Source organism: Macrosteles quadrilineatus, unplaced genomic scaffold, assembly GCF_028750875.1.
Source record: "Macrosteles quadrilineatus isolate MER2022 unplaced genomic scaffold, UCM_ALF_1.0 Scaffold_2__2_contigs__length_208266976, whole genome shotgun sequence".
Taxonomy (NCBI): Eukaryota; Metazoa; Arthropoda; class Insecta; order Hemiptera; family Cicadellidae; genus Macrosteles; species Macrosteles quadrilineatus.
In genome coordinates this window covers 3,252,361-3,265,285 of record NW_026542595.1, presented here as the reverse complement: position 1 = coordinate 3,265,285, position 12,925 = coordinate 3,252,361, and the positions used below count along the sequence as shown (strand labels likewise).

At 35.0% G+C, this 12,925-nt stretch overlaps 1 protein-coding gene across 2 annotated transcripts in view; it reads right to left on the bottom strand.

Annotated features, from left to right (window-relative positions):
* The window catches only part of LOC128986431 (tol-Pal system protein TolA), a 32,614-nt gene extending 21,248 nt beyond the window's left edge, over window positions 1-11,366 (bottom strand). For both annotated transcript variants that reach the window (XM_054406801.1, XM_054406802.1), the window contains exon 1: window positions 11,213-11,366. In XM_054406801.1, the coding sequence (XP_054262776.1) occupies window positions 11,213-11,234 (22 nt within the window). In that variant the 5' untranslated portion in view covers window positions 11,235-11,366. The remainder of the gene's footprint in view (window positions 1-11,212) is intronic.
* Window positions 11,367-12,925: the final 1,559 nt, after the last annotated feature.

Below are 12,925 nucleotides of genomic sequence, written 5' to 3'. Positions count from 1 at the left end.
GTACTAAACCAGTGATGCGTGGACTTCGTGTCAGAAATCGAGATGTATTGGCCACACCAATTGTTTCAAATGTCGTACCATTATTTTGTTATGATACTGGAAAGTAATAATACAAATCATAATTTTTATATTATTTTATAACATTTTATTAAATTTTTTACTTAGTCTATTATGTTAGCAGACGCCTTACCTGTTTTGAATTTGTTCAATTGTTTCAGTGAACAGAACGTTTAATTCTCTTGTGCCTAATTAATTAACCTATAATTAATCGACATTAAAGGATAATTAATTAGATAAGGCATTCGATGTGTTGCTCGTATCGCACATAACATGTGACCAAATATGATATTTTTTTCCTTTATCTGCGTATCATGTAGCTTTTTATCGCACATCACTATTATAAACCGGTTGTTTGTATAGATTCAACCTTCCTTAATATGACATCACCCAGTCGGCGGTCACACACGCCGCGTATATAAAGACTCACACTATACACTATACTGTAGTCTAGTGTCGCAGTCGCACTCTCTGGTTACCGCAAAAACTCCAACTGGCGTCCAACTGGTGTGTGTCCCTAGACCCTGGGACATCTGACACTTCCGACACTACAGGCCAGGCCTACAACCCCGCCAGAGATCATCGATGCTGCGCCGCTGCTACAGCCTACAGCCCTCACACCGATATCACACAGCTCCACAAAAGGACAATACGTTCATATTTGACCAATAGTCCAGACCAGACAATGACGGAAAAACGTGTAAACTTTGTATTTATCCCATACAGCACCGATTTGTTGAACAATTGGATTCGAGTACTTAGGCTACAGTCTATTTCAAAATCCACCCTGTTCCGGGGGTTGCTCTTTTTACACTGGGGGTGTATGCCAACCCTTCTCGGGGGTGAGCAAATTTTTTTATTAAAAATAAGTGCAGAAATCAATAAACTTACTTAAACCAAGAAAATTTGGTTTTTTTGACTTTTTTTCTGACGGACAATATTTTTTGCAAGTGAAGTTATTGTACACGCAAAATTACACACAGACATCACTTCGAAAACCACTTTTATGGGTTGATGGTGCCCCAAAACTGATATAGCCTATATACCCAAAACTCAAAACAGATTTTTTTACGAAAACTATACTTTCTCCTCAAAAGTTACTTTTGTGAAGGGGGAGTGGGAGAATAGTACTTGGAGGAGGGGTATTGTCAGGTCCAAGACCACCTGCTATTGAATCCTCCTCACATCCTAAATTTAAGGCATGGACCAAATAACTTGCCATTCGTCAAGAAAAGGTTTTTAAGTTCGAAAGCACTGACCATCCAACAAAAACTAGGATACTGATAGTATTCCTGTGGAGGCCTATGGGCCCACAGTTTTCAGGGATTTTAATCAGCCGAATAAATACACCATTTTGAGGCAAAATTTGAATAAGTTATTTTAATTTCATATTTCTGTTGATAACATTTTAAAATTTGGTACAAAGTTATAAAGAAATAGAGTTTTCTAGCATGAGCTTAGCTAGGATATCAAAGTAGTTAAGAAATTGTTAAACGGCGTCCAGTGAATGTAAACTTCGAGCTACTCCAATTTTGGTTATCAGCTGACAAGACAATGGCGTCAGAGCGGATGTTGATGGTCAGTAGTTGTAGTGAGTGACAACGCCCAATAGTCTATTCTACACAACGCTGTGACGCTAGAAGGGGCAGTTCCGCCCTTCACCCCACACCATCGATATATAACTACACACAGGATCTTGTTGCGTAACCTTTCAACTCATCGCGCGACCGACATATTAGAATGAATTGAAATCAGTTTATGAAGGGGGGGGCGAACAGATGTTGTCGTTCCTTGTGAATACTGCCTTATTTATTCCTATACTTAAAATTTCAAAGATAATTCAAATTCAAAAGTGTTGTAGTTTCCTATCTGTAACCAACATTCATGCTTGTACGACGTACGTACTTAAGACTCGGTAACAAAGGCTCGTTTGGTAAAATTCTTGTACCAGAATCAACATACTGTAATTGAATTTATTTATCAGCTGTTGATTCAGTAACATAACTGTACTGTACAGCGTGACGGGAAGTAGATTTGAGATCATACAATTGCATATGGGTTAAGCATAACCAAGAATGGATTTAAACATAGTCTGCTGACACCCTTAAAAAGAAGATATGAAGAACTAGCAGAGTACCCGTACGTCGTACGGGGTTGACATATAAGTTTAAAATACTTATTGCAGTTATACTCAAGCTTTGCATTTGCAATGGGGGAGGACAAAGTTTGATAACATTTTCTTAGTAATAACATAAACATAACTGTATAACAATCCTACTTTGACATAAATGCAAAAATAATTATAGTGCTGCACCCTGTTGGTAAATCTTATAATTTTTTAATGCTTTTGTATATCATAGAAACAACTTTTTGAGTTGAAACAGCTGACTAAATTCCTTAATTCCCTTTAAATATGAATACTCATAAGGTTAACATGGGGAACTACAAAGCCACTGGGGCGGAGCCCGAAAGGATTTTTGAGATAAGAATATGACTAATCGGGAATGTGAGCTATCATCATGCTAAATTTCAGCCCAATCTGTCCAGTGGTTTATGCGTGATTGAACTTCAAACAAACAAACACACAAACTTTCACATTTATAATATTAGTAAGATACTTGGTAACAAAGTTTATTGTTATATGGGCTGTTCTTGTACGACTTTTTTACATCCGAGATCACCTCACATGCATGGAAATCAGAGAGGTCAATTTGACTAGACTGAAAACTCCACGACGGTCCGCTGCTAAGTAAATTTCAGTGCTATTACTTTGTCCCAGTTCTGGGCTGTTGGCAACTTTGAAAAGCATAATCCGTTAAAATAGTTTATCCCAAGCAACTGCAAAAAGGTTGATATATCCTTCAATAATTGTTTCTCATTAACTAAAAATGCAGGTACCGCAGTAATATAATTGAACGCTCATAATTATTTATTACGATACCTTCTCTGTAACTCATACAGTGGGGTCAATAAAAAACTCAGTATAATTAATTTCGCCGTATAATACCATGTATCCAGAATTAATTAGAGGGTTAGGAAAAAGGTTTTTCACAAAGCTTAGGGTTGGGTGTAGTTTATTTGATCATTGCTTCACTTGCGATAAATGAAAATAATGCTAGTAAATGGACTACACACTACACTGCACATAATGTCACTGGTTTGTTTGTATTATAATTGACAAACTATGTTTTGAGTTAGCTAATGAGCAAACTCCCCTATTGCTTGTTTATCACAAGATACAAGGAAGGTCAGCGTATGTCGCAACAGCTACTAGATATTATACGTTCAGGAAGGCATTCTGTGTGTTTCGCCGACGTCGCACATTCCTGACCTGACGCGCATGTGGAGAATGCCAATGCTGGGAAGCGCCATCTTCTCTTGTTGCACAACAATCATCGCTGTCAGTTCTAAAAATATAGAAATTGTTTTGACCCCTTCTTGTATAGTTCAATTAATCAGGTGCCGGTAAGTGTATTTATTGATTAGAATTCATATTTTTAATAAATATTTTATTTATTAATAACCACGGTTTTAACATTTTCTATTAATTAAAACACACAAATGAAGATGAAGACATTGGCTACAAGGAGTCTCATCCGTAAACGTTTTATTTATTTAAACTGTTTAGAGGAATAACCCCCGGATCGTAATAGTTAGGAATACAACCGGGTCTCGGCAGTCCTCGCCCACATTGGAGTGACCCCGGCTGTACCGTATCATTATCAGTTGTTGCACGGCCGAGGTGTGGGTCTGAGGTCGTCTATGTCTATACAATAACACACGTCAATACTTCGGAGCTACCCAGAGTTCTTAACGTATCATTGTACAGCATTGCATTAGAAGTTGTAAAATATCTACTCACCTCTAGTCAAAATGTCACATACTTGTTTTTAACCTGATTAAAGTTTTGATTCAAATGACGACTCAATTACCAAAACATCTAACTCTCTATTAAATCATTATAGACGTTTGCTAGTTTACGTATACCTACATTGGGTGAGGTGAATAAAAGGTAGTATTTGGTAGTACGTACTTCTTTTTGAAGTATTTACTCGGTTTTCGGTGAATAAACATGCTAGTTTATACTACCCTCTAGTACAAACTACGACTTGCAGGTGAATAACATGCTAGTTCGTACTACCCCTATCACATATGGAAAGTAGTATCTACTAGGCTTTTTCGGTGAATAAAAACCAGTCGGCGTAGTAGTTACTTCATTTTTATGTAGTACGCTCAAGGGCATGCTTCAGTTTGATCGTTTGCGAATATGGCGATGTTTTTACAAGTCCGTAACAGGAAAACATACCTTGAACGAAGAAATATTAGTAACTGTATGCAATTACTGCGATTCGAGAATGACAGTGTTGATTTTTTTGACCAACGAGTTTTTTCCTGGCAATGGTGAAGTTGAGAGAAGAGGAGGGGCACTGTTATCTCGACAGAAAATTGAAGTTTTATTTTGTTATTTTGGTGATCCGGGTAAGTTGAGCTATCTTTAGTACCTACAAATTAAAATAACTTCTTATCGGTTGTAAATAAGATTTAATTTTATAATAACAAAGTAATTTAAATAAACGATATTTTTTAATTGGATAGAATATTAATTGCATATTAGGAATTATGTAAAATTGCAAATTATTTGTTTATTTCTTATCTCGATAGGATTGTTGCGTTTTGTTATTTTCTCTTTTTAGTGAATTTCCCTATAAGGAAGTAGCTATTACTGTAGGTGGCATGGTAAGACCTAGGCCCGGGACCGATTTACTTTTTCATTTTGATGTCCCCAGAGGCCAAAAACACCACAATTCGTTCAAATTTGTAGCAATGCTTAATCACTCAACACGTCTGATACAACTGCATGCGCTGTCAGGAATGACCAACCTAGGAGGATTAAACATTAAGGAGAGGGCACGCGAATAGGAATACACGTGTTGCGGTGAAGCCAGCTTTAGCAGAACACTAGAGGGGCACGCGGAGCCGTATAGTGGCAAAAAGCCTCGGCTATAACATGGGAGAGATAGGGAAAAACGCGACGCGCGCTGTTTCGAATTAAAATTGCAGCTAAACTAAAACACCCGTGTTATTCACCGATGGCATTCTTAAAGTAAATTAAATTTCCTATCGAACGGTGTCAATCATTTCTATAAAAACTATTATTTATTATTTATTATTGAAGATCAAAGTTGAAAGAATTGACCTGGACTTTGAACATATGATTACTATAATTACGTTTTTGAAAAAAATATGATGTATCTACACAAATTAACAATTTATTCATGTTCCTTAAGAGTTTCTCGAAATAAAAAATATATATTTACCTATATTTAAAAATGGTATTTATAAAAATAATTACAATAAAGTTTTTTTTTTATTTTTCCAGTTTATAAAACAAACTTACTAATAATAGGTTAAAATGAAAATTTTAATTCGGGTGGTGAAATACATTTTAAATTTGCATTTTTCATAGTTTTCTTGATTTGTTAATATCATTTTTTACTAGTTTTAAGTCATTGATGTGCTAGACAGGTGATTTTAAATAGCCAAAGTTAAGAAAAAATGCAAAGCCGCTCTAACTTTTTTTACACCAACAGCCGTTACAATTAAATTACAATCATAAAAAGTAAAACAATTTCTTGGCAAACAAATTCTTGATTTTTTTAATATCATATTAAACTATATTTGATCTGTTTGCCCAAAGAAACTTCGAGTAAAAGTGTAAATGTTCAACAATCATCGCGTCTTCTGACGCCAAAGTGCGTTTATCATTCTTTTTAAGGATTAAAACTTATTTTATTTCTCTTTAAGAAAATGTTCAAATACACATACAGTACTATACTTATGATTAGAGTTTTAATTTTTGAACAGTAAAATCCATTGGTGATATGGCGGGATTTGAACCCGGGACCCCATGAACCGGAGTCCCGCGCTCTGGTTAAAGTATTATAAATAATACACAATACAAGTATGGCAAAAAATAAAAACAAGGACAACAAATTCTAAAATACAAGTCGTCCTTGTGTAAATTACTCACCTTTGAATGTACTATTGGTTCATAAATATGACTTTCCTCTTAATAGGTTCCTAATATTACGGTTAGAATTTTACTTTTTAATTTTCGTAGCATGATGAAGTCTAATTTTTAAATAGTCATTTGACATTTCTGTTACCAAATCTTCCAGTAACGCATACAACGCAGTATGAGAGGGGTGCGGGAGAGTAGCGCTGCCTCCCCCCCCCCTCCTCAGTACGCTGGCTTCAACGAAACTACAGCGTGTCCTCTCCTTAATGTTTAATCCTCCTAGTGACCAACGGAATAACGACAAACAGCTGATTATCGCCACGCGCTTGTTTTGGCTTGTTTATTATTGAATCACTCTAGTAGGTACTAGGGGGTAGTACGTACTAGGCAGGTAGTACTTACTACATCACATAGGGAACCCCTAGTACTTACTACCTAGTTCTAGCTAATTCTTATTCACTTCGATTTGAGCAAGTGCTAGAACTATGTAGTACGAACTATGTAGTATGTACTACCTTTTATTCACCTCACCCATTGTTCACGTGTATTGTGTATCGATGGATTTTATTGTTACCACAAAAATTAATGGAATATTGTTATGGATACAAATTCTTTACGTTTAAAAACTGACAGTTTCACAAAGCAAAATAATGTATCGACCGAGACATTCCTGAATCCTGACCTAGAAGAAGAACGGCAGTCACGTCATTGTTTTGACCTTTGCACGCCAACATGAAAGTGCACACAGGTAGGAATACCTTACCGACTTGACACACATCGGACTTGGACTAGATCCTTCCATGTGTAACAATAATAAGTATTTAAAGTTTATAAAATAATAAAATATCTTATCCTAAAAAAAGCTCATATTCTTTGGATAGTATAGGCAGGCTACAGTTAGCACTGATATGTTTCGTGTGGATAAAAATGTATACAATTTGCTGCTTCATACCAATTTTGTTCGAAAACATTTCACTTAAATTTAGATCGTTGTTCCTACTGTGTAAATTGTAATTGTATAGCACGAGCGCAATATAGCCTAGATTCTCCATTTCGATTTTTTAAATGTATGTACAGTGTATAATATCGGTTTGTCTCAATATTGTCCGTCTTTCCATTGTAAAAATATAAATCGGAGTGGGTACTGTCACTGTATTATTTTACCCCTTATCTAATCCATGAGTATACAGTATAGCAAAGCTAAACTATACGAGTCATCTCACCAGTAACCTTAAATATTTTATTATTTTTAGTAAGAATTCGCAGTTTTGAGTTTTGTCCCGATCGTCGTTGATGTAACGTTATGGCAATATCGTAAAACGTTTGAGGAATTGAGACGGATTCTGTCATTGCTTCAGTGGACATCTAGCTTGTGAATCAATCATTTATAAATTTATGTCATTGTCATTTATTTATTTAAATTTATTATTTAATCATTTATGGCGTCATTTATAAATATTGATTTACAAGCTAGATGTCCACTGAAGCAATTACAGAATCAGTTTTAGTAACAACCCATCAATCAGGCAAGCCGCCTCAATTATCAGCAAAATGTTAAAATATCAACTAATATCATAGCTTGACTAACCGAGGAAGAATAAGCTAGATATGTCAGGCTGACATGCCAAGCCAATGGCGAATCGTCACGTAGCTCAGTAGTTAATGGCGACCTTGTATGTATATTGTGGCCATTTACAAGCCACAACTTCCCACTACTGTACGTACAACTATTTGAGGGTGAGTCACACATACGAGGCCGCCGCGCCGGGCCGTATAGTTCCGCGATAAATGTTGATAACAACGTATTTACACCATTTACACAAATATTTCTACAATGTTTTTCCCTGTTATTATGCTTATATCTGGTAAAAAAAAAAAACTGATCACAAGACAATGTTTTGTTGTTTTATATATATTTGAATGTGATCGATGGATCGAGTATGAGTCGAATGGTTATTATCACGTATTAGGTACACTATGGGTGAGTATTTTTACACAAATTTGAGTAGATGCGTGTTCGGCTGCTCTGAGATTCTAAATCAATCTATATAAATAAAATTACAGTTTTGTCTGTACATTGCTTAGAATCATGCAGTTTTTGGTTATTTTTACGTTTCATAGCCTAAGAAAGCCGAAACGAGTCTTATCTCAATTTCTGTCTGTATGTCTGTCTGTTTGTCCATTCTGTGGTTGTGTCTGTAACGCCAAAATGTCATTTTACGCGGCCTACTCCTAGGAAACTACAGTACCGATCAAGATTCTAATCATTTGTCTGTATTTACTGGATTGGTAAGAGTGTCTTTGGCTATAAAAACATGGCCCCGCTTCCTTGAAAGCAAAATAACGAACCATCAAAAACGCAATTTTGTTCGATTTTTGTAAAATTTTCTCCTAATGTTTACTATTACATTTGGTGAAATAACGATCAGCTGTTTGGATTAGTTCTCACTTCTAGCTGTCACTGATATGTTTACAATAAAAGTTGTTTACAAATACCGCAACCATTTCCGATCAAGTTTTGTTAGCACATCCAAACCAAGTGAGATTACAAACGTTGTGCCTTACCTAACCGGTTTAATTAATCGCAAGTAGCTTACAAAAAAGGTTTCCACTCATTGACGGTGCTTCAAGGACATTTGTGTAAAGTGCAAAGTAAAAAATCACAACTGCAGTGGGTGACTGGGTGATCGTGGATGTTGCTGCGATCTTGGAAGATCTTTCTGATTTTGCTGTGATCGTAACAGAGGTTTTTATTACAGATGTAGCTAAACTTGCTTTTCCAATGTGTCACTTTTGAGGTTTTACTTACAGATGTAGCTAAACTCGCTTTTCCAATGAGTCACTTTTGGTTTTTACTACTTACATTTCGACAACGATATCGGTACTTTTCCTACTTAGGAAGTAAAACTACAAACGTCCAAAACCCCAGATTTGTGCGTTTTTTGTCACATTTCCTCCGAATGTTTGCTAGATACTATGTACCAATTATCGTTTTGAGATTACGCATTCTTTTACATAAGAAACCTTTGTTTGGATAAAGGTGGTTTCTTCAAACTGTCATTAATATGTTAACATTGAAAGTTGCTTACAAATAATGCTATTAATGGAAAATAACTTTGATTTTCGAAAACTTAAAAGACATTTAAAACCAAGGGAGATTAATAACTTCGGTACTGCACCACATCAAGTGAAGTTTTTTTTTTTAGCGAACCATAGTGAGTTTTAAAGCTTTACGTTGTTAACGTTACATGTTACATGTTTTGTGGCCTATGTATTTATTTATTTGCACCTATAAAACAGCTTGTATGGCTTGAAATGGCTGTCCATTTCTGTTGTCTCCGTGTTTCCGATTGGTCAGCCATGTTGTTTCAGTCTCATTGGTGGAGTCATTGCGTACGGTGCTATTAGTGTTCCATTGTGTGAGTTTTTAAGTTAAACTTTTTATAGATTATAGTGATTTGTTATTAATTGCATTTTGTATCATGACTTGACTGCTATACAGTGCATATTTTTTGACTACTACCCTTTGTAGTGTATTCCAACTTAGGTTGGGCGTTTGTGTATTGTTAGTTGTAATGTGTTAGTTAAGTTTTTTTCACCTGAAGACGGGATCAGATTCCAGATCCCGAAACGTTGTGTATTGTTTTTTACATTCGTGATGGAAAATGTTCGCAATAAACCTTTGAACAACATTAACTCACCATCACCAACAATGAACTTCAAACAAAGAATTATTTTGTTTGTAATTTGCTTTGGTTAAAGCGTAGCAAATCCCCTAATTCAATTCTGTTATTGTGTGTGTATGTCTGTTGGTAACGCATTAATGTCCATATTTCTCAGTGTTTCTTGGAAAAGACAAGATAGCACCTTTGTTAATGAACATTTCAACCAAAATAAAGTGTGCAGTAGTGAGGTTGAGGTAGTATTTTTAACTACTTTTAACCAGTGTGAAAAGTAACTTTCAATTACAGGCCTACCTTAGGGCTATGCCTCATAGATCTATAAAGCAATTCCCTTTATCATTAGATATAAAATATGGACTAACACGATCGGGTGACATTTAATTGCGAAGCATTCGTTTTGGCTTTGAAACTGTCAGATATTGTATTTGCGAAGGCTTATTGTATTCCTATACAGTACAGTAATAGTTTTGCCAGCATATCTGGAAAAATGCACACCAAATATGCAAACCAACTAATGTTCTGAATATAAGGTTTCAACTTGCCACAAGATTCCCGTGCGTAGAACGGGCAAACATCTAGTCAAATGATAAATTTTGTGTAATATGTTAGTCATGAGTATTTTGAATTGTTTTATTCTGTTGTACTTATTTGTTTTGCTGTCATTTGTTATGCCTATATTAAATGTTGACGGATGCCATGCAATTGTTCTTAAAAAAATGTAAAAATTTTAGGTCAGATTGCAAATCCACACACCTAAGACGAACATTTTGGTACGGTATATAATGTGTGGGGTTAAATCTTAAAACAAAAAGCGGTATTGTTAACAAAGTTTCATGTGTCGTATTAATAATATAAAATTGTTGGAATGTTATACAAGTAGTATTATAAGTATCAATGCTTTGATTTACTGATAATACTGTATTTTAATACAAACTTTGGATAACGAAATGTCAATTAATATCATAGGCTATGTTATTTTAAATCAAAATGGCTAAGGACCTTCTATTACATTAGGCCCTAAATAATATATTTTTTATATGTGTAGGCCTACAATGTAAATTACCGAATATACGTGGGCTCCATATGGAACCCAGTAAACACAATAGTTTTGTAATACACTGTACAGTACTGAATAACCAACCTACACTATTTTACATTTTTAAACTACTTTTTCTCTGTGCATTAATGGATGTTCGATTGAAATACACTGACAGCATAATGATCATAAATTGATTGATCATTTTATAGTTGTCAAAATTTACATCACTTTTCCAGTAAAATAAGAAATTATAACTAAATACTAAATCAAATGTTGAGAATTTCAAATTTAAACACGTGTTCTTTAATTAACACACAAATATGTAATAAAATCCACTTAAACTAATTAATAGGAGAAAAGTAATAACAATAGGCTACTGCAAAACAAGTAATTTTCGTTACAGGTAAAACTAACCTCCACCGAATCCTCCAAACATGTTGAATATAGCAACGCGGCACAAAGTAACGTCAAGAAGACTGAAGACTATAGACGATATCTGAAGTCAAGGTTGTTGTTCAACGCGATGTCTAGAGTGAATCTGAACTGAACTGACTGAATTATATTCTACACTACACTGCAGAGTGCAGAATAGAATGCAGAATTGAACACAGCTGGAAGAGCGTTGTGGAAGGGTGGGGTTGGCCAAGGTTATGTCGACCGGTCGATAGTTAGATAGTCGCGGTATCGAAGCGATGCGATACTAAATGTTCGATGGATCGAGTCGTATATTTCCTCTTCAACCATGATCTCCTGATTACTTTCTTATATTTTACCGAAGAAAACCGCTCTATTATCATCATCCTCCCCGAGAGTTTTCGTTCGTTATTGAGCTTGGGCACGATCTTCTCTAATACAAACAGTTCAACATGTACGGCGATTGTTTCATTTGTGAGGTTACGGAAGTTTATGTCCATATTGAATATGTAAAATATGTTACGACTATATTGAATAGTTGTAATATAGAGATCTATGTTCATCCCCTTAGAATTTGAGGTGGAATTTAAAAAAGAAATGGAAAAAACAAATCATATTTAAGATAGAGTGAATTGGGACAGGAATTTCACTCCAACAAATTTTATTCTTATGAGTTCAGTTCAAAACGTAAGATCCAGAATTTTACATCCTTGGAAATTTATTATTTACCAATTTATATTAAGGTTACATTTCAGTAAAAAAAAACCTTTGGATACATTTAAGCTTGGTGCTTTCCAAACATACGTAGATAATCATTTTCAGGTTTTAGGTTACATTAAAATTACAGTAAATACAACCCCTTATATATCTAACTTTTTAAATACAAACATTACTTTATATGATTTAAAAAATAATAATTATCGCGGATGAAAATTAAAATCCTCTGTGATTTATATACTTAAATTTAGACTACATGTTAAGTATGCACCAAAGAATCGTTTAAAACCCTGGGATGTGTCTTTTTGGTAAGAACGAAAATACTCCAAGGATGATTTTAGCGTGTAGGCTTTCAAAGTTTCCATGTGAAATCGTGTTGTTCTTTTTGTATGAATATGCTCAGTTTTATCATTGACTTAAATGGTCTTACCAGGTACAACAGATCTATCATTGATTATTCCGTCATAAAACTAATGGTTTACAGTCGATGGATTTATTTAGTCGAACTCTACAAGGTTTTACTTGCTATCATAAAGTTTTGATCAATTTGCTAATGCTCGATTTCATAAAACATCAAATCGAATAAAATTAAATAAAATAAGTTTATGCTTTATTAAAATTCATTGTTGAGCCCTAGAGCTATATTACTTTACGTCATTCGGTCGTTCAGCCCATCATTCTGAATGGTGATGTATGTTTCGACATAACTGTGTCATCTAAGCTGACCACTAGTGAAGTATATTCATCAAAATGGCTTCGTCGTTGTTCTTGAATTCACAAAACACTAACACGACACGTAGACAAATAATACTGTTGTTACCAAAACACATACGGACCACGTAGGCCTGCTGGGACGAGCATAACAGTCGCGCCGCGGGTCGGGGACTGATAAATAAATGAAATACCCCCGCCGCAGCAAACCTGCTGACTAAGCAAATTTCCATTTGTCTGAATTGATTTTTAATTAAATCTATTTAAAAACAACATTAGGTTTAA